The sequence below is a fragment of the Enhydra lutris genome, unplaced genomic scaffold, assembly GCF_002288905.1.
Source record: "Enhydra lutris kenyoni isolate GAN:26980312 unplaced genomic scaffold, ASM228890v2 scaffoldscaffold58, whole genome shotgun sequence".
Lineage (NCBI taxonomy): Eukaryota > Metazoa > Chordata > Mammalia > Carnivora > Mustelidae > Enhydra > Enhydra lutris.
This window is the reverse complement of record NW_019154142.1, coordinates 6,213,555-6,238,758: the sequence shown is the minus strand read 5'-3', so window position 1 is coordinate 6,238,758 and position 25,204 is coordinate 6,213,555. Positions and strand designations below refer to the sequence as shown.

Below are 25,204 nucleotides of genomic sequence, written 5' to 3'. Positions count from 1 at the left end.
TCCAGAGCAGAGCACCGCCATGGAAGGCTACAGAACTCCAGAGATCTGTGGAGTACAGTCTCAGCAACATGACGATCAGCAGACGCAGGAGGTAGCTACCCACGGCTAGGAAAGGTTTCCAGGAAACAGTACTCGGAAGCCCGCACAAGGCTAGGAAAAGAGCCTGTCCCCGCTCGCCCAGACTGGGAAGCCTCGTAATCCAGGGGCACTGAGTACTCAGAAGGGTCTTGCCTAAGAACTGGACAACTATTAGCCCTCCAATAAATGCTGCTCTGCTCCCACCTAACAAAGTTTAAAACGCCAAGACCTAAAAAGGATCAAACTGTTTTCTCTGTACGAGAACAAAAATAACCAGCACCCAACAGGTTATAATTTACATCTTGCACGCAAAGAAACAGGAGAAGCATGACCCATAAAGAGGAAAAATAATCAAACTGACCCAGTATTAGAATTAGCAGACATAAGCATTAAAAAAAAAAACCAACCACTGCATGCTCAAAAACTAAAGAATGGGTATGGAGACATGAACGATATAAAAACACCCAAAATGAACTTCTAGAAACGAAGACATCTGAAATGGAAAACACACTAAGATTAACAGATTAAACTAGCCATTAGTGAACTTGAACATAATAATTTGACATGAAACAGAAAAAGATTAAATTAAAAAACTAAACAGTGCATGAATGAGCTGTGGGTCAACTTTCAGCAGCCCCCACGTAATTAGAATCCCCAAAAGAGAAGGGAAAGGATAGAAAAAAAAATTTGAAGAAATAACAGCTGAGAATGTCCAAATCTGAAAAGCATATATCCAAGAAACCCAACAAACCCCGAGCACAAGAACAACTAGCACAGCACATCACTTCAAATTGCTCGAACAGCCATAGAGAAAAATCTTAAAAAGCAACAAAGGAAAACAAAGACATGTGCAGAGGAACAGAAGACGAAGAGGACAGATTTCTCAGAGAACAATGCACGTGAGAACACAACGGATCAACATTACCGTGCTGAGAGCACTAAAGCACTACAAGTTTCTGACGAATGCGGATCTGCTACTAGCCACTGGTCTTGGAGAGCAATAGAGAGTGAGCAGACAGCCCATCCCCAAACAGACTGATAAGGTAAATTTACGAACATTAAATTTCATCATCAAAATGCAAAAACACTTCAGTTAATAAAAAAGAACAGATTAATTCAATTAACATGTAGATTTATTTTAAATCAGTTTGGTACATGATACAGATTGGTTTTGCAGTTTTTAATGAACTGAAATAGAAATTTCTAAATACAGCAGTGTCTGCCTGTGCAACAAGTATCTGTAAGGTAAAATAAGGTGTTTTGATAGAACTACATCCACATGAACAAATCAGGAGAAAAATCCAAAAACGTTTCTGTACCTTCTGGATTAAAAAAAAAAACAAATTATTAACGGCTCAAGATACTAAAGAAAGGGGGAAAAGGCTGTGAGTTCCGTTTTAAGAGCTCTTCTTGCAAAATCTAACTGGTTTCATATTATGGTTCTGTTGTCAGAGCAGGATTCAAGATTACACAAGATGAGAAGCTTCATCAGCTACATTTTCACAAAAACAGATATATTGACATTAATGTGTGACAAGGTATTCATATCTAGGTAAATGATAATTATATATCACTGTAGCTAAATTTTGCCGCTTTGGGAGAAATGGAGACTCTGTATTTTTTCAAATGATTCTTGGATCTTACAGCACTCACTAAAAACTAACAGCCATGGCACCATAATAAAAATTTTTGTGAGGTTCCGAAAACTGGTATCAGAATATTACTAATGAAAACACAAAAATGTGAGGTAAACCTACCTTTTCCCAAAAACCTTTGAAGCCAGAAATTTTAAACAATTAAGGCACTTGAAAACATTAAGTGTATGTACAAATGTGCAAGTAAAACAAACTAGCTGTACCAGCAAGTAACAAAGAAACAGTAAATCTTCATTTTAAGAACCTTGAATATAATCATATCTAAATGTAAGGAATTTTGGCTTATGAAATGGACCAAAGCAACTCCTCATTTCCTACTACAAAATATTGAAAACCAAGTGCTAAACTCAGCCCCTATAGGCTAAAGAAACTAAAAACAAAACAAAACCAAAAACAAGCAAAAAAAAAAAACCTTTTAATGACCTAGAAGAGCAAAAGCTTTTTTAAAACTAATGAAAACCTCTGAACTAATCCAGTATGTCAAAGGCAGGGGAGACGTATCCCTCTGAAACTGAAAAAACTAGTGCTTCCTAAAGAAACTAAAAAAAAATAATAAAGTACGCATGCTTAATGTACTATAGGAATTGCAACTAAAAGGAAAGAATGGGAGAAAAGGAGAAAGGAAGGAAGGAAGGAAGGGAGGGAGGGAGGGAGAGAGAAAAGGGAAAGAAAGAAAAGAAAGCACAATCCGTCTATCCAGGGCAATCATCATTAAAAAATCTACAGTAATCCAATCAACCGAAAAATCCTCAGATTTTCTGAAATTACACTGGTCACATTTCTGGTCTCAAAACTTAAAATGATTGTCTCATTCAAGAGCTGTAAATGACTCTAAAACAACTTATTTCCTTCTTGCCTCATAAAAAAAAAAAAGTTACTTTTCAAGGAAGCTTGGTGAAAAATCCTTTCAAGGTACAACAGTGTGGGGATACTTCCTGAAGTACAAAGGAAAAACGTAAGAAAATCAACTTTAGCTTTATACTTTTTAACAGCCTAAGAAAAACGTTGGAAGTTCAATATATGAAGGCTTTCAACTTTGCAGAACATCCTTTAGCCTAACTTGCTCAGGTCTGAAACAAAATAGTTAAGTTTTCAGTTACCACCAGCATGGTATCTAAAAGCAGGTTTGCTACAGCTTGTCAACAGTTGGATCATCAGACCAAACTTTACCCTCCTTAATGTGAAAGAACAAATCAGGAACATTTGAAGTTACAGCCTACCTTTCAGTCTGTCTTTTAAGGCACTGTTCTTTATTTTCTCAGTGATTTAAGGTGCTTTGCAAGTATGAATGATAACCTGCTTTGTTAATGGTTTGTATCCTTTCCATTCGTTTCTTTAAATCTGGAATGTAATTCCCTGTGTGGCATCTTATTTCTAATGTAGAAAAAATAACGGTTATCAAGCACAAAATTTTACGCTAAGGATACAATTTACTCTAAGGATACTAGATTTACCGACTTACTCCACTTTTGAAAGGACAGCCAAAAGTCCACCTGACTGATGCTCATTTGGCACATTCTTCTCAATTCTGGTCACTAAACTACATCCTGAGATAGGATAAAAATGATGCAGCTTTCAGGCTTTAAAAGGACTAAATTTAAACTGCCAGAAGAGTCATGAGGTGTGTGTGCAGGACAATGCTCCCCACCACTTACAGAGTTACATTTGGTATGTCAAGAAGAGAGAACATAATCCCACAGCAGCAGCCATTGAAAATAAAAGAAGACAGCCACAAGGATTCATGCAGAATATTTTAAATATTCCTGTTGAGCAAAATGATTTAAGTGATTTTTCTTCGAGATGATGCTCCCAAGTATGCTATATGCATCCTTTGAATGTGTACAGATCCTGGAATAGCGTCTTCCACGTGGGACATCTTGAAAGAGAATATTTTGGTTTCAGTGAGTTACACACCAGTCCTTGTTAATTTAATGGGTCTGTTTACAGAGTGTGGTAGTTTCGTTCTTTCGATTTGCAGAATTTATAGAGAAAGAAGATTACAGCCTGCACACCCAGGACGAGGACAATTCCTCCAATGAAACTGGCCGCATCGAAGGTTGACTTCCTCCCGGGTTGTGAAGTTGGAGTTAAAGTGGTATTAGTTGTACCTGTTAAATAAGAAGAAAAGATAATGAGACTTAGAAAGTCCCATGATCCTCTACTCAGAATTTCAAGACCCGCATGAGCGTATACTTTGACTTTGCCATGAGTTAAATTCTATAAAGTATGTCCTCTTGAGTCAAGTCTTTACAACTAGAATTTATCCCATTCACTCCATCTAGCAATATCAAGTGGTCAAAGCTGCCGTTCAAATTCAAGTATGAAAATGACAGAGAAAAATTCTCCTGGTACATAAATTATGCCCTGAGAACGTGTCAAGCACTTTAAAAATCTGTAATTTCTTCAGAAAACATGCTGTTAGTTAATTGTTACACTAAATATTAATATTTGCGTTGAAAACTCATGTAACTTTTAAATTTTATTAAATATACAAGGTAAGCAAAAATTCAGTTGCAATTTTTCGAAGTACAAAAATTATCTTAAGTATCTGCACTTTATAAATTTAACAAATAAACTTGTTATTAAAGGTATTGTAAATCTTACTCTAAAATTTTATATTATGAGCATTACCAAACCATATGGAATAAAAGCACAAAAGTTTGAATTCCCTTTTCAGAGAAAAAAATGTTTCAATAGGAAATAGAACATGAATTTCTTTTTAGGGTATAAAAAGTTTCAAGTAGAACACCATCCATTTTAATAAAAAGCAGTTTCATATTTAAAATAATTTTTTTTCTAAGTAGAGTTTCAAATAAACACTGGTTCTGGTGGCTGCATAATAAGGTGGCCAGCTTTCAATTTTTTTTTTTTAAGGTATTTTATTTATTTGTTAGAGAGAGATGGAGAGAGCGCACAAGCAGGGGAAGCTGCAGGCAGAGGGAGATGGAGAAGCAGGATCCCCCCACCAACCCCCAAAAAAGGAACCCAATGCGGGGCTTGATCCCAGGACCCTGGGATCATGACCTGAGCTGAAGGCAGAGACTTAACTGACTGAGCCACCCGGGTGCCCCAAGCTTTAAAATTAATCACAACTATTCTGTAATTCTTGCAAAGACAAAATGGTTTCCTTGAAACCAAGAAAGGTTGCATAAGAATAAGTCAAAAAACTTAAAAAAAAAAAAAATCAAAACCAAACACCAGTATTTTAAATAGGGATAGAGAGAAGGATTCATAACCTGTGTATCTGCAATGTCTTGTGGCATCACCTAAATGTGACTTTTGTTTACAACACAGCAAATCATTAATTAATAAACGTTACTTTTCACATGCACTTTTAACAGTTATAAAGGAATGTAAAGAAATAGCAAGAAACATGGCCAAGGTGTCCATTTGCAGTGATCTTGGCTCTTTAGATCTTTCTCAATAAAAAGGATGGCTAAATTATCTTCACTCCAATTGTCATGACCTAAACACAGCACAAAATTAATTCCTAACAGTCATCAGTATTTAATTTTTAAGTTATAAGAAATGAGATCTCACCGACAAGCTGTAGTAAAAGGGTTTTAGAAAAACACTATCTCTTAACTCTAATGTGTCAGGCCAAATATGGCTATGTGTTAAAAAATGGGGACTCGCAGCAAACCTACCATTCCTGCACTAACAGCCTACCATCCTGGTCCTCCAAATGTTTAAGAGGTGAGTTTTAGTTCACAACCATTCATGAATGAAACTGGAAAATGGGGGCAAAAATAGCACAAGGCAAGGCCGCAAACGTACCCCCACGTCACCGACAGTTCACACCCCCTCCTCACCTGATGTAGGAGCTGTGGTGGTGCTGGTTGAGGTGGCTGGCAGGGTGGTGGTTTTGGCTGCAACAGAAACAAAACTTACTAGTAACTTACATTTCCAAACCTCCCAGTATCTAGCCATTTGTCTTTTTAAAATAATGCTGCCAACTTCAACAGGCTTTCTATTTTCCAAAGACTAAAGGCCAAATTTCAGGTAGTGGCTCACTAACACATCTACGTGGCCAGGCTACGAGTCTTTAAATTACCGCGAAGCAAGCATAAAACTATCTGTGTTAACATCTATGTATATATCGGAGTATGAAATCTATGTATACATCTGGATAAAGTTTGCAAAAAGACACACAGGAGGGCAAGAATCAGTGATCAGGTGAGGGAACAATAGGTTTTTTAATGCTTCTATGACAAAAACTATTAACTTAAAAAGTCATGGTAAGAAACCAGTGGGGCTCGGGATTTCTCAAGCAGGTATCAAGGCTGGCTTATGTTCTTCATTTCGAGCGGCTGGCAGACAGTGAACACCTTCAGCTTTGTGCAGCACATAGTGCAAAAGCAGCCGAGGACGACATGCAAAACAACAGGCATCATTCTGTTCCAATAAAATGTTATTTTAAGAACAGGTCCCCTGGGGCCACAGATTCCCCCAATTTAAATGATCTGACAATGCCTGTAAAGAAAATGAACTCCTGTGAGAAGAATTAATTGGAATGTAAACACATTTTAGGAACCAAAGCACTTTATTAACAGACTTCTGTTAGTACTGATACTACTAACAGATTCTAATCAATGATATGTTAACAATACTGATGGGATTACATGCTTGTATCCTTTTCTCTCACTATGAGCACTATTGCACATATCTTCCCTACCCTGCTCTTGGGTGGACAATTAGGTCACCTCTCATTTTGCCAGCAGGGAAATACCTCATCTCACCCTCTGGCATGGCTGATTCTTAGACAGAATTCCTAGATTTTTAATCCCTTTAAAGTTGCTGCAAAAAATAACACTTTACAAACTAAAAAAAAATTAGTAATTAGCAGTTAACAAAAGCTGCTACTGGTGATGGAAAATTTTAAAAAACATAGTAAACTAAGTAATCCCATCATGCAGAATAACATGTCATTTCCTGCTGGCCATTTCACTAGGCAATTATGTAACAATAAAAATTTAAAAAATAGCAGAGCTTAACGGTTTATCTTCCATTTATTATGAAAATTTCCCACTAGATATCTGATGTAATCTAGCCATTCTGTAAATAATAAGAGATTATTTACAACTATTTTTATTTATAATATTTATAGGTACTAACAGAAGACTGTTGTAATTAACCCCACTGAACACCTTTCTACATAAATCAAATTCTCTTTGCGTCATTTCTTTAATAATCCCTTAATTTCTCACTTGCTCTCTTTCAGCAATAGCCATGCAAAGAGACCACGTAAAGGATTTTGAAGAATTGCCACTCAACAGATGCATTTTCTATAAGCAAACCCTGGCCTCCTTCCACTTATGGAACGAGAGACAGAAAACTAGAGAGACCCCATGGTACCTCACTGGAGAACCCCATGTGGATCAAGCACGAAAACTACATCAAGGTTCATGGAGAAGAAATTAAAAGTGAACCCACAATGGTTCTGAAGAAACTGTTTTCCCCTTTTGGTTCATATCCCACCTTCTGGAAATTAATTTTTCCTTAACATCTCTGCTTTCATCAATCTTTTAACATCCTCCTAGTCAGTGACTACCAATGGGTGTTACCACTGTGTGCTCTCCAAAAGTTCTATAGCATTTGCAGATTTCTATGGCAAGAATATTTCCACCGTAATTCAAGCTCCCAATGCAGTCTCACTGAATGTGTAGCTGGGAAGAGCTACGCACAACTGGCCACCGCAAGCCGGTGTGAGCTAGCTCACCACCACCGAAGTCTTTCCATGAGTTCTGGTCCTTGATTCAGCATCTGATCACTTTTTCCTCTGAAAAATTATACCAAAAAAACACACACACACAGTTTCCTGGACACACCTCTCTGCCCATCCCCACTCAGTTTCCTCTCTGATCCTCTTCTCAACCCTTAGATATTTCCATCCCCTGGAGTTGGGTCCTCAAGTCCTATTCTCTCTACAAGCTGTTCCAGGGGACACCACTACTGCCTACACTGATCAGCTTTGCCTGCGTGGTCAAGCTACGAGTCGGCCATCACCTCCATCAAGTCCTATCCTTCCTACCTCCTAAGTCTATTTGCATACATCTGCAACTCTTCCCATATAGTTCTCCAGAATTCCCCTCATGGGTCATCTATTCCTATCTCCCTGTGTTCACTCTTGTCTCCTGTTCCAACCTGTCCTCCCAATCTGGCTCTCGGCCTGCTGACTGTTCAGCTCAACCCTTCCTCACCATGCACATCCAGATGCAATTCCTGAACCTCACTATACTCCTTCACACTCCTCACGTGTACCGACCACCGTGCTCCACTTGGAAAGCTACCGTCATGTTTTACCAGAGTCATTTCAAGAGTCAGTCAACATCTCCAGGAAGTTGTCACCACATTTGCCATATTACTCCATACACACACCTGCCTACAAATGTCTCAAAACACTGTGCTTATTTACCCGTGTCACAGTTACTACAATAGACAAAACACTGTCTGCTGTTTCCAGTCCCTATCATCCAGCCTATTGTCCTGGAGTAGAAGTTTTTTAATGATTTATTCCTCCTATCACTTTGGTAAAGATTTTTAAAAGGAGAAATTATCTAATCCTGTTGAAGGGGTAGTGAAAACTTCCCAGCTGTTGATGGGAATGAAAAGCATATCTTTCTGGAAAGCAATCAATATTCAGTCTTAAAATAAGCCTATCCTCTGACCTAGGAATGCTGTTTGAATCAATTCTGTCAGGGATAACATCAAAACAGGAACGAGTGCTGCAGGAAGAATGAAAGATGACCTAACTATCCAACCAAGTGCAGGTTAAGTAAGGTGTATACACATACAACAATGTAAAAGAGAAAACAATTCAAATGTGCGTGGGCATCTTACGCAAGTTCATAATAAATCTATTGAGAGATACACAGAGAGAAGACTGGGAAAACCTTATCACTGAAAACATCCTGGTGTACCTCTGGATGATGGGAATTACAGGGAATTTAATTTTCTTTAGGCTTCTGTATTTCCCAAGATCTTCAAAAAATCCACGAAAAGCAGTTTGTGGACTCAATGTCCATAGCAAATCCTCCCATAGTCAATAAACGCCAAACACTGGAATTCCATGACACTGGCACGAACAGTTCATACTCATGTAATCGTTATGGTTCAAGACCAAATACATCTACCAACTTTTTAAATTATACTAACAACTTTTAGGTATTTAATCACTAAAAAGTCCATCGAGAGACCTCACAAATCCTGAAAGAGGAGGAAAGAGTCAATTATCTTGTATTACCTGTAGAATTCGTGGGCATCGGAGTGGGCTCAGGTGCTATTTAAAACAAACAAACATTAAGTCAAAGCACAATCTAAAATAATACAATCCATTACACTTTTTTTTAAACTGCAGTCATGTGAGTACCATTTTTACAATGTTTACATTTAAGTACCACCTTGTGGAGGAGACTGACAGTTGCTCTAACCAATACTGATCTCCCCTTCTTTAGAAATAGAAGCACCAATCTAGAGGTGACGCTTCCCTGCCTGGAGAAAGACACACATTTCTTAGCCTCCCCTGCAGGTAGGTAGCCCAGTATAACTTCTAGAAAGCATCTGTAGGTAGATACGGGCCTCCTTCCTCTTTCTGTTGGCAGAAAAACCAATTTGATGGCTGGAACATGAGTACTTACCTCGGAGAGTAAGGTCAAAGATATTTTTAAGGAATGACAGTAAACAGCCTGGGTCCCTACTGGGGATAGAATGCTACATAGTCCAAACTAATTCTGATACATCATCAAATTAAGTAGAATTATTTATTCAATTTTTCTCTAAATTAGTATCTTTTAAAATGTTTTACTTAACCTTGTTTCTAAGCAATTATTTTCATGAAACCACAGGTTTGATATAATTATTATTTTCTGACACATTGAAATAGATACTAAAAATGTTTGTTCTTTTACCACCTACACCAAATTATGCGCATTCTACAAAAGGGGTAACTGACCTCATACTAATCAAATTCTCAGTCATGAAGTTCAAGTTTGGATGGGAAAACCCCACTAAAAGTAAAACTGTTATAGGTAGTCTTTCAAGGTTACTAACACACTCCAGAAAGCTCTTTTGCTCTATTTATTAACTATGTACCAAATCAGAAGTTTGACTTCCCTATCCATTTGTAATCTTGTTAGGAAAATCATTTGCTTCATCTAGGAATTTTAACTATTTTCTGAGCAAAGACTTAAGGTTAAAGAGTAACCAATTTCTTCAAACTAAAGTACAAAAATGAGAAAACAGATGAATACAGGAAAGATTCAACCATAACACAAAATACGCCAGAGGCTGTGATAATCACCAAAACCATAATCCAGAAAAGGGCCAGAACAAGATTGTCCAGTCCAGTAAAATGCCAATGGAGAGGGTCTAAACTATAGTCAGTTCAGACTGCCAGAAATGGCAAACCAAATATTGAAAGAAGGCTTCTGAGGCAAAGATCTTCCTCACCTCTTGGCCACTTTCCTCAGCAACCAATGTGAATACTTACCAGAACAGAACTGTGTGCCATTCACCACCTGGCAATCAGTAACTGTTGCATTATGTGAACAGTAGCTTTTCTCTGTTATGGGGGGAAAAAGACACAGAGCACCAATCACTTGTTTATATTATCTTTGTTTTTGTTACTAAGCTCCAGAATTGCTTCCAAAAATCAAACTCAGGCATAAACACTTCAGAAGTCCAGCGACCAAGAAAATACTGTTATGCTCTTTCCCTCACTGATTAAGAAAGATTACCCAGGATCCCTCAAAATATTTGTCTACAACCTACATGAATACACTAAACAGATAAATCGGAAACACTTAGATCCGAATTGGGGCACGACTCCTGCATAGCAAAGGCTGCTAGATTCCACATGAGTAGGGAGAAGCTGGAAGGATCTAATAAAGGCTTAGTAACCACAGGAGGTACGCCATTAGCAGCAGTAGGACCTCTGTTCCACATCTCTTCTTGGTTTTCTACACTTTCTAATAAAACTGTTTTCCTGACAGCCAAACTTGTAGCAAGAGTAAGGGAGACCCTTCCTCAACACATCCTACAGTAGAGCATTCAAGCCCCAAAACATGCCAACTCTGCTATACACAGCAGGAGAGAGGTGCGCACTTAAATTCCATTCCATGACGTTAAAAAAAAAAGTGACTCTCACACAATAAAAAAATTTAAACCCAAACTAAGCTAATACCTTAATTTTATAAGAAGTTCTTAAACAGGGGCACCTGGGTGGCTCAGTGGGTTAAAGCCTCTGCCTTCCACTCAGGTCATGATCCCAGGGTCCTGGGATCGAGCCCGCATCGGGCTCTCTGCTCAGCAGGGAGCCTGCTTCCCCCTCTCTCTCTGCCTGACTCTCTGCCTACTTGTAATCTCTGTCTGTCAAATCAATCAATCAATCAATCAATCTTAAAAAAAAAAAAAGAAGTTCTTAAACAATGTTATGTCGTGACATAAGGATTTTGCCCAGAACTCATATTAGATTTCTTTTAAACAAATAAAGACACTTAATACATAGCTTTGGTTTTTTAGGTATACACACACACACCTGATAAACTGTTTTACTGATAAGAAAAAAAAGCAACTACTTCCCATTAAGAGATCAGAATTTGCTGTAATCCCATGGTTCTAACAAAAACGTTATTGGCATTTCAAAGTATCTTCAACTAGCTCCTTATTCCTCAAATTAAAGGTTAATTTTAAAATTGAACAAAAACTCTAACTCTTTCCATCTCACTCTTTCCCATATTCTAAATATCCAACTAAGTTTTATAAGGTCTCTACAGTTCATCTAGCAGGACACCTGCAGAAGACAAATGCCTTCTTTTTCTGGGAAACCATTTTTAGGGGAAAATTTCACAACTTTCTTTCACAGCTGATTTTGGTGTACCTGTCCTCTTAATCTTCCAAAGCTCTAAAATCTCTCTTTCTTTAAAAGCTACTAAACCTTAATTATCAAGTCTAAGGAATTAAAGGGGTGGGGACAGAAAGGGAGTCCAGAGATTTTAGCCGGAATGTTAAGCAATAGGAACTTTAAAGGAAAAGTATTTGATTTGCAAAATAGTACACAATACACCTAATTTTCTACATAATTTTTAAGTGTTCAGGAATACCCTGTAGAATATCTTAAAATGATAAAACAAAACAGTTTGCATTCTCAAAATTAAAGCCATCCCAAAGCTTCTTACCTTTACATTCTATCCAAAAGCAGGTAGAATTATCAAGGCTAACGTTCACACAGGAAACACAGCTGCTGCGGTTTTCACAGGTATCTGGTGGGGAGGGGTATATAAAACCAATCAATTGGTACCTCACTTTTGAGTTTGTACAACTTACCTTTTTTAAACTAAAGTGAGCATTACATACAGTACCAGACTTAATTCAGAGAAACGGTAAAACGTTATAACTCATCAACAAATGAATGGATTAAAAAATGTGGTATACATTTTTCAAAAGAATAGTATTCCAACATATAAAAGAAAGGAATCCTGCCGTGCACTAGAACATCTATGAGCCTTAAGGACATTATGTAAGTCAGACATTCAAAGAAGGACAAGTACAGCATGATTCCCTCCTATATGAAGTATCTAAAATAGTTAAACTCCGAAGCAGAAAGTAGAATGATGTCTGCCAGGGCTAGGGGGAGGGGAAATGGAGATCTGCTCCTCAAGCAGGGTACAGTTTCAAGTAAGATGCAGAGTTCTGGAGATCTGTATAATACCGTGCTTACTGTAGTAACGTACAGTACACTTAAAACTTTGTTAGGATGGTAGATCTTCTGTGTTTTTAACTGCACACACAAAAACACTTCATTAACTGGCTTAATAAGAAATTCCAATCATAATTAATGACTGATGACGCTGAAATAAACTCAAGAGAAAGGGCGGAAAAAACCCACAAGCTAGTGGGAATGCTCAGTTATCTAAACAACCCTTTTTTACAGGGCAACTATTTCACAGACACTCAGGGTTTCTTGAATCATTTCAAAGCAACCTTAAAAAAATAAAAATATTGGGAAAAAGGTTGTGTTATAAGGCCAACACTACACACAGAGAAATCACTGCCCCCAAACATCAGTTAAGACACCGGAATTTTTAACAGTAAAAAGGTTTCTTGAACAGCACAGTCAATGTTCTTTACAATGAACTAAATTTGCTACCTTTCATTTTAGACTACAGTTTATGCAACTGCTACTTACAGAAAACAAATCATCTCCTTTGTATGACTTTCAATTACAAAAAGGCAATTAACTTGGCTATCTCCAAGCTTCTCTTTGGAAAAAAACACACTCCAAAACTACAATTCTGGAAAGAAACTGCCAAATAAGCAGAAGACAAAACATATTGTGCTCTATCATCTTTAAAAACAGTGCAGTTAGAATGTCCAGCGTTCTACGGCAATGTACTTTCCTTATTTAAGAGTTTTTGAACTTCAGTATTACATCTTTCTGAATATTAATTATACATTTTATTTATCTATAAAACACAGAAACCAAAGGAAGACACTTCAAAACAGTATGATCCGTATGGGGGAGGGGAGGAAAGCCAAGGTAAAAATCCTGACACTTGAGCACTTTTTCGGTCAAGATGCCAGTTATTCCTTACTCAATATTAACTAGAATAACCAATCACACTACATCAGGTTTTATATATCTAGAGTTCTTTTTCACCTCAAACTTATCTTCCCCTCTCTTTTGTGTTGTCACGGCATTGCCAATTTCTGCTTTAAGATTCAGTGTACAACTCAACCAGTAACCAAATCGACCGCAGAGCTTAACAAAGAGTGTGTTCCTGATAGAGTTTAAAAAATCGACGACCTGGGTTTCAATCCCAGCTCACAATCAACTAAACCTATGCTCCCCGCAAGCCACTTTATTTCCATCTTCCTCCCAGATTTCACCACCTATCTTCCAGTTTAGCCTAAGATACCAAAAAGAATATATGAAGCATCGGGTACACAAATGGGTACTTTCCTTCTTTTGCACATAGCAAATTTAAAGTTTTAACTAATCAAATGCCCAAACCTCAAATATACCCCGACACCTCTCCGCAAAATCAATATGGTTAGATCACAGGCAACTTTTCTCAGACTCAAGTCGGAGACACTGGCATTCACGTCTTCAGTTTTTTTCCTCTTTTGCCAACTCCCGGAGAAGCCCCCTTGCGGAGACAGGATCTGGGTGGGCAAATGACTAACCCCAAACACAGGGAGTTCGACCTGATCCCCAATTTGGAGGCGAGTCGCCTCGCCCCACCATCAACCCCACTGCCACCACCGCGGGAGGAAGCCACGTCCCCTCTTCCCAAGCTGAAGTGAGACTGGGGATTACGAGGCACTTTTTAAGAGCACCTCGGCGTGGGACACTTCGGGGTGGCCCAGAGCCCAACCGCCAACGGGGCTCGGCCGCCCCTACTCCCCGGGGCACTCCCTCACCCCCGCCACTCCGATCCCAGCCCGGACTGGACTCGGACGGGCCGCCATGTTGCTGGAGCGCGGCCCGTCCCGGCCCCGGCCCAGCGCGCATCGCGGGCAGGGCGGGCAGGGCGGGCGGCTCGGCTCTGCGCGGCGGGCGGGCGAAGACAGGAAGCCCGTTGGGCCGGCGCCCACCTTGTGCTGGAATGGTCACCGGCGCAAGAGTCGTCACCGTCGTCGGAACTGGCGTTTTGGCGGTGGTGGTGTTCGGTAAAAGCGGGATCGGAGTCACGGTCGGATCCAGGCTGGGGCTCTGAGCCGCGGTCAGCACACAGAGCGCGGCCAGACAGGCGGCAGCCCAAGGCAGCTGGCGGGAGAGCCCCGACATCACGTCCTCCGCACTGGTGTTCCAGCGAAAGCTGCGGCGCACTCTACTCCGTCCGTCCCTCTGTCCCCCTGCGGCACCGCCTCGGAGAGTCTGGGCCCCCACGAGAGCGCGCCGGGGTCACGTGAGGGGCCCCAGGCCACGGCGTGCGGGGGCGGGGCGGGGCGGAGCGGGGGCGGGCTGCGGACGATACCAACTGCACTCCTACAGGAGGGGGAACAGGGACAGCGAGAGGCAATGGAGGGAGGCTGTTCCGTGACAGCGACTAGCGAAGTGTAGCGAAGAAGCTCCCAGGAGCAAGAATCTATTTCCTTTGCCCTTAGATTACCATCCAAGATCCAGCTGGGCTGTTCTAGTTCCGGCGATAGGGAAAGCTTCCACCCTGGCTCAGACGGAACAACCTACATGAGGTGGCGCTCGACGTCCGCCCGGGCTACCAGGGAGGCCGTCAATCCGCGGCCCCACGTGACTTTCCGGGCTTCGCCTCTGGGACGGGAGTCAGCCTGGGGCTCGTTTCCGTGGGGTGCGTTTAGATCCACCTAGTGAATCAAGTTTGTGGTGTGCTCCCGCGTTCCGAAGGTGCTCGCACAGATTCTTAGTAGGACCCGCGCTTTTCTCTCTCGAATTTTTCTGGAAGTAACCTTGTGTTGGGATCCCTCAGGGAAATGAAGAAGCCACGTGGTTGAAGCCAAAACACCGAAAACGGCCCCCGGCCTTCCAGCCAGAGCTCTGTCTACACTGTCTACCTCTATCCCACTTGCCCAGGCTGTCTTTTCCGAATTTTTTGCTGTTTAAATCAGCGGTAGCCGCAGTCAGTCAACGCCACCACCACTACAGAGAATCAGAGACGAGCTGGGTTGGAAATCCATCTGGTCCGTCCCCGACCCACTTTACAGGTGAGGAAACCGAGACTCAGACAAAGTGACTGGCCCGAAACTCGATGCTTGACATCAGGACTGGATTTTGAAATGCCCGTTAATGTTCTGGGACTGCTCGGGCTTAATTAGGAAGGGTGAGCGCCACCTGATGTCCAGCCTCACAAAACAGTCACATTGCAGCCGCGCTTATATGAACGAGTAAAAACTGGATTATAAAAGCTGTTTTTTAGTGCCAGTTCCCCCCCCCCCAGTTACTTGCATTTATCCGGCAAGTTTAATTATCCACGTTTACCCTAATAAAATAACACACGAATATTAATTGCTTTTATGAGATCTGCTTTGCTATGAAAGCGCCACAAAAAAGACTCTAAACGTTTTTAGCTTTTTTTTTTTTTGCCTCAAGCTGAAGGCTTTAAAACTTGCTAGAATCTGATCTGTGGGGTCCTTTTGTAACTTCGTCTCTGAGTATTAGTTCTGTTGATTACACTAGCTGGCGATTCGCTTGATGTAAACACGAGACAATGTTTGACCGATCCAGCCTATGGCCAGAATTATTGAAAGACTTTCAAAGAAGACATGGCTGTGTTGTAGGTCTTTTGACAATTCATGAATACAAATCTGCTTTGACAGATCACTAGATATTGCTTCCTTAACTAAAAAAAGCAATATGGATGTTTATATATGCTGTTCAATTTAAGTTTTCTGTTAAGTAATCATTTCTCATTGCAAAGAACGAGTGCAGAAAACTTAAGCGCTGCTCTGGAGTCTTATTTCAACTGCAGATCATTTTCCCCATTGGAGAGCTGACTTTTCATTTTAGAAAAATGGGTTGTTTGAAGATGAGAGCCTTTTTATCTTTTTTCACAGTTTGTTGTTTATATGTTTGTATAATCTTATTAAATATTTCACCTACTTTATTGCACCTACTTTGTTATTTCTACATCTTAGATAAATGCTAAAAAGGAAAACTTGATTTCATTGTTCATCAAATTAAATAAATTAAGAAAATAGTGGTATGTGTAGAATTTGGAGAGAACTATGTTCCGTATTTGGTTGAGTCACAATGGTTCTTCTCTTGTTGTGAAATGTAATTAAATGCTTTGCCCTCTGGAACTTGGGGGGGAAAAAAAAGTGCAGCCAAATATTTAAATGAGGTCCCATTATCAGCCTTCAGTGAACTGCTTCCTCTTCTCAGGGTATGGCTTCCACAGTAAGCATTGACTATCTGACACCCAGACAAAGGAAGGCACTAGTCAACTTCGTGGGTTTTTCTCTTTAAGGTTAAAAACACAATAGAAGTTGTGTTTTTTCCCAATACCCCCGTGGATCATCTTGTTTACACTCTAGGAGGAATACGCCCCATTGTGTAGGACATTGTTTTACAATTTGTCATCTGGGTCTTCAACTCTCGTCTTCAGATTTTTATAGTCTTTATAAGAAGACACTTCACTATCTTGTTTTAAGGCTAGAAAAGCACTGGCTTATTTTATGTTACGTGGCATCTGTTGCACTAGCTCAGGGAAGGCTTCCAAAGTCACTTCACTGTTCCAGAGCAAGGTCTGGCATCTATAACACAGTTCTAACAACATGCATTAAACATTGTAATATTTTAAGTAAGTTTCAACAAAGGATTGTAATGAATCAGAGATTAATAGTGAGCTAGAATTGCAGATTTACTATCTTACTATTAACACTGTGACTAGGATTGATGATAAAATCCTAGAGATGCCATCATTAGAGAAGCTCTTCACTGGCTATGGGTATTTCTTCCATGACTGTGGTAGGTTACGCTTAAGAGCAGTTCTCAACCTTGGCTGAACATAGGAATCACCTGGGAGGTTCTGAAAAATCCTGATGCCAGGGTATCAATTTAATTACTCTGGAAAAATGCCTGGGCATCAGGAATTTTCAAAGCTCTCCAGGTGTTTTTAATCTTCAGTTTAGGTTGAAAACCACAGCTTTACTCTTCTCAGAGTATGGGTTCATGAACTAATACATTCATATCACCTGAAAGTTTGTTAGAGACGCAGAATCTTGGGCCTCACCTCAGACCTCCCAAATGATAATCTTTTTTTTTTTTTTGGAAGTCCATATGTACATGTGTTTTAAAGTTTGAGAAGACTGCTTTACATTATAACCTGTGGAGAACTATTCTAAATTACCGCAGTTCTTAATAGTGACTCCTCTGCAAGATGACATCCAGCAAAACATGTTGTAAAGTTTTTGTTTGGTTTTACAAATATATGTAAGGGCAGGGTACAAATGCAAAACTCTTGGATGTAGATTCTCTCTAGGCTGGCACCTGAGACATATTTATTTTTATTTCTACTCTGCTTCACACCCTGGGTCTGCTGGAGTTTTTTCTTTTTCCATTACAGGTCTCAGTCCTTTAGAAAACAGAAGGAATCCGTTTTTCTAACATATCCCTTAGGAACAACCCAAGTTCAAGCTAAACTGCACCTCAGGCATTTCTCTGATACTGTGCATTACTACTACCTCTCCCTGCGCCCAGGTATTGTGTTCCTCCTCATCCTGTCTTGGAGAGCTGATTTTCAGCCAGAACACTCCCAGGTGGATATTCTGGTTTTTAAAATATTCAAGGGGATTTTGTCCTGACCGCTAGGGGGCACTGCGCTGAGCAGTACACGTGTCCCAGTCCCCCTGACCTAAGACCCGTCTGCCTTGTTGCTTCTCCTGCAGCTGGAGGGCTCACCTCCAGTCCCGCAGATGCTCCAGGACCCTGAACCAGGCCTCTAGTTGCTGTCCCTTCTGATTGGTCAGTGTTTGCATAGGTCTGTGCTACCTTGATGACATCAAAGTTTCTTGTCTTACCATTTTTCCTCATTGTATTCTGTTGTCACAACTTTTGCATGTTATAACTTTTTCTTGCACGTACCTGCATGCCACAAGTCTCCCAATACCAGTCTTTTTTTTTTTTTAAAGATTTTATTTATTCATCTGACAGATCACAAGTAGCCAGAGAGGCAGGCAGAGAGAGAGGAAGGGAAGCAGGCTCCCTGCTGAGCAGAAAGCCTAATGTGGGGCTCGATCCCAGGACCCTGAGATCATAACCTGAGCCGAAGGCAGAGGCTTAACCCACTGAGCCACCCAGGCGCCTGTGTCTTTTTTTTTTTTTTAAGATTTTTTTATTTGAGAGAGCATGTGCAAGCAAGAGGAGGGGCAGGGGGAGAGGGACAGAGAGAATCCCAAGCAGATTCTACCCTTGTGCAGGGCCTGACACAGGGCTCAATCTCACAACCCTGAGATCGTGACCTGAGCCAAAATCAAGAGTTGGGTGCTTAACCTAGGGAGCCACCCAAGCACTCCTGTGTATGTCTTTAATACAGCCCAGCCCGGTGGTTCTTAATGTGTGGTCTCCAGGGCAGCAGCAGCAGCACCATGTGGAACATGTTAAAAATGCAGATTCTCTGGCCTACTACAGACCCACTGGATCAGAAATTAGGATTAGACTCAGGAACCCATATTTTGTTGATAGGCTCAAGCGTTTCTCATGCACACCGAAGTAGAAAAACCTGTGATTTATCACATTCTCAAAGACCTCTAATCAAATACCAAACTTTGTACTTCATGTTGTATATGTTAACTTTCAAGGTTGTTTTCAGATATTTTGTATGATATATAAAATTTATTTGAGAGATGGCTGGCTAGATTGGCCCAATTTAAGATTCCATTTTAGGAAAGGTGGTAGATTATATAATTAACATAGTAGTTTTTAAAAATGAAGAGAGCGTATCACTAGCTGTGATGGCAATCCATTTTAATTTTGAGGATATACTTCTGAATAAATCCAGTCAATTGAAAATGTGATGTTAGTGACGAGCTAAGACTGAGCATTAGAGAGACTTGGGGTTTCTTGAAGTGGTGATGATGATATTCTTTCGGTCAGTGGCAGCTTGACGGGGTTTTGTGGGTTAACATTCCAGAAGGGAAGCTCATGTTTATTGAATAGTTGCTATGTGTCAAGTGTCATCAGAAGTGTCTTCACATGTTATCTCAGCCCTCAAACCACTGTGAGATAGATGTACCCCCATTTTACAAAAATTGAAACCCAAAGTAAGTAGTACTGTTACTGATTTCATAAATTTACTCAGAGAATCTCTAAAGTTTTAGAGTCAGATGGAGCTAACAGCTTCTTTACTTCGATCTCTTCTTTCTACAAATGAGGAAGGTGAAAGACTAAGTTATTTGATGGCTACATTACTAGGTAATTAGGACTAAAACACTTCCTAATTTAAGATATGTATGAAGTACAAAAACTCAATATGGAATCCTGAGGTTGCCAGACCATTAGTTCATTAACAAATAATGGGCATGGTTTGCAGTTGGGACAAACAAATTCTTTAGATAGAATTTTAAATGTTTATCTCAAATCTCCCATAATAAGAAAAAATGTCCAGATACCACACACCCCTTATTAACATGACTTAGTGTAAGTTACAGGATATGAGTTTGGCTCTGCCATATCAGCACTTAGGGCAAGATCATATAACATTTTGTATAAATTATCAGAATGCGTTTCATATTTGTAGACATGGAACAGTCTAGAATTCCTTCTGTTGAATCAAATCAAAGTCAGTTTGGTTTAAGTCGTATTTGGAGTTAAATTGGGATAAGATTTTGAATCTTTGAATCAATTTCTTCAAATTACGTGGCTAACATACATGTTCTTTTTTTTTTTTAAAGATTTTATTTATTTGACAGAGAGAGATCACAAGTAGACAGAGAGGCAGGCAGAGAGAGAAAGAGAGAGAGGGAAGCAGACTCCCTGCTGAGCAGAGAGCCCGATGCGGGACTTGATCCCAGGACCCTGAGATCATGACCTGAGCCAAAGGCAGCGGCTTAACCCACTGAGCCACCCAGGCGCCCCTAACATACATGTTCTGATACAGAATACATTCTAATACAGAAGTATCACTGTGTGAACCTTTAAATGGTGGTAAGAAGAACCACTGCATATACAAATCTATGATTTAAGTTTCTACACAGCCTGAGAGTAGGAGGTGGGAGTGGACAAAGGGACCGGGAACTTGCCATCCTTTAGAAAGTCGGTAGAGAGCTACCTTTCCATTGCAGGTAAGTTGAAAAATAAAGGGAGCTGGAATCAGTTTCTTACACCCATGCAGATATCTCCGTTCTTTCACAATATCAGATAAAATGCTTAATTCCCTAGTGTATGGGTTCATGCAAGTAAGAGCAAGTGATAACTGCTGTGCTGCTTGTTATTACATGACTAATGCTTGTTAATTTGTTTTAACTAGGATCTCTGCAAAGCATCAGTTTCGTTCATCACACGCTTCACTAGTTGGTGAGAGGCCCTGTGGCAAGCCTAGCTCCCCTTTGAAATGTCACCGGAATGACCAGAGGAACCCATCCAAAGGCCCAGAGAGAGGATCTGGAGACTTCATGCAAACAGCTTAACAGGTTGGCGGAAACTTTTCAGAACAGAGGAAGAAGAACTATCTCCTCTTTAGTGTTTCCCAAATGTTGTTATTAATCAGAGTCGTTGAGGAGCTTTTAAAAAATACAACTTCCTAGGCCAGCTCCTGAAGGTATACCAGTAATTTATTAAGCATACATTTAATGAGCACATATAGCATAAAAAGGTTCTGTTCTAGATCCTGCATATAAATTATTGATTCCTTGGACCCTCACAACAGTTCTGTTTGGTAGGTGCTATGCTTTGACATAAAGATTTGAAATAGAGGCACAGGGAAGTTCTTGCCTAAATGCATGCATCTAGGGAATGGCAGGGCTAGGATTCAAACCAAGGCCGTCTGGCTCCAGAACACACATTCTTAACACTCTGCTGCCTCTGGGTCACTTGAGAATGTGACATAGGCAGTATGCTTTCTCCCCATCCACCTCCAATCTTACTATAAAGGCATATACCAAATAGTAATAAAGCTGTGATTTAACAACAACAACAAAAAAAAATCACATTTCAGTTGTCAGGAGTTAGAGATGGATGGTGGAGAGCAGGGGAGTAGGTGTAACTATAAAGGGGTAGCTCAAGGGAGGTCTTTTTGAAAACTTGCGTGACTTGACTGCGGTATCAGTCACATGAATCTACACATGATAAAATGATAACACACACAGTACTGATGTCGATTGCCTGGCTTATATATTGTACAATAGTTGTTGTGTAAGATATGTCCATTGGAGAACCTGGATGATCAGCACACAGGACTGCTCTGTACTATTTTTGCAACTTCCTGTAAATTTATAATCCTTTCAAAATGAAAAGTCAGAGAAAGCATATACCTCCTTTTGGCAACCCCCAAATCAATTAGAGGCCTGTCTGCTTAAGAGATCATTCTTGGAAGACAGACCTTCTGCAAAGGGCAAGAAAATCCCAAAATCTTAATGGCTTTGGGCATAGTATGAATGCAGTGGCAGCAGTGGTGGAGGCAGCTGAGCAAGGTCACCACCAACAGAGTCACTCATTTCAGTGACTACAAAGAGGGGGCTGAAACTAGTCACTTACGTCTTGCTGTGATTTCTAAATGACTAGTGCCCAGCTGGCCAAACAGGATTCTCTAGGTCGAGCTAAATGAATCAACAGAATCCCTTTCCCACACTTAGAGACTCTGACTTGGTAGATCAAGGACAGGGTCCTGCAGTCTGTGTTTTAAAAGCTCCCCTGGTGGTGGATTTAAGAATCTCAGATTAAGGAGCAGCTGATGAAGCAGGATCCCCAATAACATCTCAGGAGTCAATGACCACAGGGCTGATTTGCGTTGGGATGCTTAACCCAAGCCTTTGGTTTTCATATGGTTGGTGTGGCTCAGAGATAAGCATTCTCTTCATGTCAGATAGATGCCTTTTTCTGAATGCTGCATGTAAACTATGAAATATTACAGTGAATTTTTCTATTGCCTCTTTTCTATTTGGTTATTTACCAACTTTCTTAGGGCAGAAATGTAGTTCACTGACAACATAATTCCATTCTAAGTGCTATAGGATTGGAAGGCCATTAGGTCCTGCTGCTAAGAATGGTTTGGGCTACAAGTAGCAAAATAATCAGCCAATAGTAACGTCAACAAGCAGGAGTCTATTTGTCTCACAGTAAGAAGCCAGAGATAGGTACGTGCTGGCATTGGTTCTGCAGCCCAAGAGTTGGCACTGACATCTCCAGTTCTCTTGGCCTTTCCTTCACAGCTCTGCATTCAAGGCTGGTTGAGGGGAAGGGGCAGGATCGCTGGCATTCTACTCTTGTCTCACTGGCGAGATGGTATTCCATGGCCACTACTGGCTGCGAAGGAGGGTGGGAAATTAAGTGTTTTGCTTTTATAGTCTGTGGCAGAGACAAGAAAGGAAAATGGGGAGGGACTGGGTGTTGGGAGGGCCAACCTACAGCATCTTTACAGCTTTCAAGTTAAATTTTATCAAGCACTGTTTAATTAAATATAGAAACAGCTGATCAGATGCATAATAATAAGTTGTCAGAGAATACTGATAGGAAAATCAGGCATAAAGATCTCCACTGTCAATAATTACGCATCGTTGTATTGGTCTTTCATTCTCTGTTGGAACCAATTCCAATTTTTGAAGAACTTCCGTTCCTTCAATCAATTGCCTATATTGGAGGAAAAAATGGAGAATTTAGTCATAAATTTTCACATTAGCTTCCATCCCTAAATCAAGTGTTACTCTGCTTAGCTATGACTACTTCCTGTAAATCAGATTATCAGTCATAAGTATAAATAGTTCCAGATGTGTCCACTTTGCCACGGTTCCTCCACATCCGTTCTGGGACCCTTCCAATTTGTCATCCTCACTGCTGTCAGGGTTATCTCTTAAAAATGTAAACCTTGAAAAAAAATTGCAAGTCTGATCTCACTTCCCCGCTTAAAATACTTCAGTAATTTCCCATTATCCTTAGGATAAAGACCAAAAATCTCCCACCATGACCCGCCATGGGCTGCCTCCCTGCTGCCTTCCAGTGCTTTCCTGGGCCATGCTCCCTGGCTCTCTGCCTCAGCGGGACTGACTTCAGTACCTCAGTATCCCATGTTGCTTCCCTGCTGTGTCTATCTGTTGTGCTCCTGCCCCCAACTTTCCCTTTGTTCCCCACCTCCTGGTTTTCCTTCAGATCTCAGTTTACTCATCGCTCCTCATCGCTCCTTGATTATGCCAAGCTCCCCATCATCTTTATAGGAGTTGTCAAGGTTAATTTGACATTTATGCTGCTTCAATTAGTTTCTGATTCTCCCATGAGGACATAGTTCATGCTTTTACTTAGTACTCAATGCGTAACACACGGCGGGGCACCGAGTAGGCACCTCATCAACGCCACTGGATACATGAACAAAAGCACAAGCCATGCTAGTTTGGATCTCTGTAGACATTCGCTGGCCATGAGCTAGAACTCCCTGAGTGGAACTAGACTTAGGATGGTTCTCTCAACTGAAAGAGAGTAACACAGGCTAGAGAGACAGCGCTAAACACGGGACTGGTTCCCTTTGGCACTGTTTGAGCAGAGACAGTGGCTGAGGGGAAGGTACAGTTTCCGTTTCATGAACTTTTATAGGCACACAGCAGTGCTGACACTGTTCATGCTCTAGGCAACTCCGTCCGCCTCTGGCTGTCCCCAACAGACGCCAGGACACTGAGCCCAACAGAAGGTACATTCTGAGGATGAGCAAGGGACAAATGGACAGATTCAATTCATAGGGTCTGTTCTCCAGATTGGTCTCACAAATACTGAAGGAACACTTACTATGTGCATCTCTCCACTGTGACAGGTGTTAAAAAAGAAGATGCAAGTTTGTACAGGGTGCCAAGGAGAACAAAGAAGCATATTGATTCTGGTAATCAGGAGGTTTCTGACTTAAGCCTTGAAAGTATTTTGGCAGACTTTAGAGAGGCAGAAAGGAACAAGATAAGCAAAGGCCCAGAGGCTGTCCTGGGAGTGATCGTACTGTGGTCTGGCTATAGGTCAGCTGCCATGGTGAGTTTCCAAATCTCTATTTCCGGCCTTACCCCCCTTGAATACCTACTTATGGTATCCCAGAGTTGCCTTCTGCCTCACCCTGTAGGTATCCTAATCAGAAACATAACTTGTCCATCCTAAATCCATGATCTTCTCTCCCATATCCTCATATTCCCTATCTTGGTGAATGGCATCAACCATCCAAGCAGTTCTAAAAATCCTAGGAGTTTCTCTAGACTCTCCCTACCCAGTATGGTAGCCATTGGCCACAGGTGGGTATTTAAATTTGAAACTTAGTAAATGTAGTTCCTCAGTTGTCAGGTCATATTTCGAGTGGGCATGGCCACATGTGGCCAGCAGCTGTCATAGTGGACAGCACAGGTTTTAGTACATTTATATCACTGCAGAAGATTCTGTGACATACCACTGCCTGATACTCTTCCATGATCTCACCACCACCATTGAAAGAGTCACTGGAGTCTTGTTGAATCTAACTTCTGAGTATTGCTTGAATCTTTTTCTGTTTACCCTCACTTCTCTGCACTGCCCGTGCTTTGGACCAGGACTTCATTTATGGCACTATTATCATAGTGCTGTAGAAGCCATAGGCTTCTTAACCGGCCTTTCCAATTTCATTGTCATCCTTTGCCAATTAATTCCTCACTTCTGCTGAAAAGAATTTTTTCAAAATGAGAACCTAGTCATGTTGCTCCCAATGAATTCCTCCATAGCTTCCCATCCCCTTTGGGTGGGAGTCCCTGCTTAATAGCATGGTACAAATAGCCTTTGGGACCTGGGCCTGACCGTCTCCTCCTCTCTACCCTCCTCTCTCTGTCCATTCACCCCTGGGGTGCTA

General features: G+C 40.8%; 2 protein-coding genes and 1 long non-coding RNA gene across 6 annotated transcripts in view; 1 reads left to right on the top strand and 2 right to left on the bottom strand.

The window, feature by feature from the left end:
- Positions 1-1,193: 1,193 nt before the first annotated feature.
- Positions 1,194-14,609, bottom strand: LOC111158283 (CD164 molecule). Of its 3 annotated transcripts, XM_022520215.1 has the most exons (6): positions 14,328-14,609; positions 11,909-11,992; positions 10,222-10,293; positions 8,977-9,012; positions 5,546-5,602; positions 1,194-3,841 (listed from the first exon to the last, which is right to left on the bottom strand). In XM_022520215.1, exons 1-6 carry the CDS (start codon positions 14,518-14,520, stop codon positions 3,675-3,677), a joined length of 609 nt encoding a protein of 202 aa, XP_022375923.1. In that variant the 5' UTR covers positions 14,521-14,609; the 3' UTR covers positions 1,194-3,674. The 3 variants fall into 3 exon arrangements, with proteins under 3 accessions (XP_022375923.1, XP_022375925.1, XP_022375924.1); XM_022520217.1 differs by lacking the exon at positions 5,546-5,602 and having other exon boundaries at positions 2,594-3,841; XM_022520216.1 differs by lacking the exon at positions 8,977-9,012 and having other exon boundaries at positions 2,594-3,841.
- A 411-nt stretch (positions 14,610-15,020) lies between these two features.
- The window catches only part of LOC111158288, a 38,005-nt gene continuing 27,821 nt past the window's right edge, over positions 15,021-25,204 (top strand). Inside the window, exons 1-2 of the long non-coding RNA XR_002641344.1 lie at positions 15,021-15,413; positions 20,675-20,837. This is a non-coding gene — a long non-coding RNA (uncharacterized LOC111158288). The remainder of the gene's footprint in view (positions 15,414-20,674; positions 20,838-25,204) is intronic.
- The window catches only part of LOC111158287 (peptidylprolyl isomerase like 6), a 30,864-nt gene continuing 27,967 nt past the window's right edge, over positions 22,308-25,204 (bottom strand). Inside the window, exon 8 of one of the 2 annotated variants that reach the window (XM_022520223.1) lies at positions 22,308-22,992. In XM_022520223.1, the coding sequence (XP_022375931.1) occupies positions 22,881-22,992 (112 nt within the window). In that variant the 3' untranslated portion in view covers positions 22,308-22,880. The remainder of the gene's footprint in view (positions 22,993-25,204) is intronic. The other variant, XM_022520224.1, reaches the window with a different exon arrangement.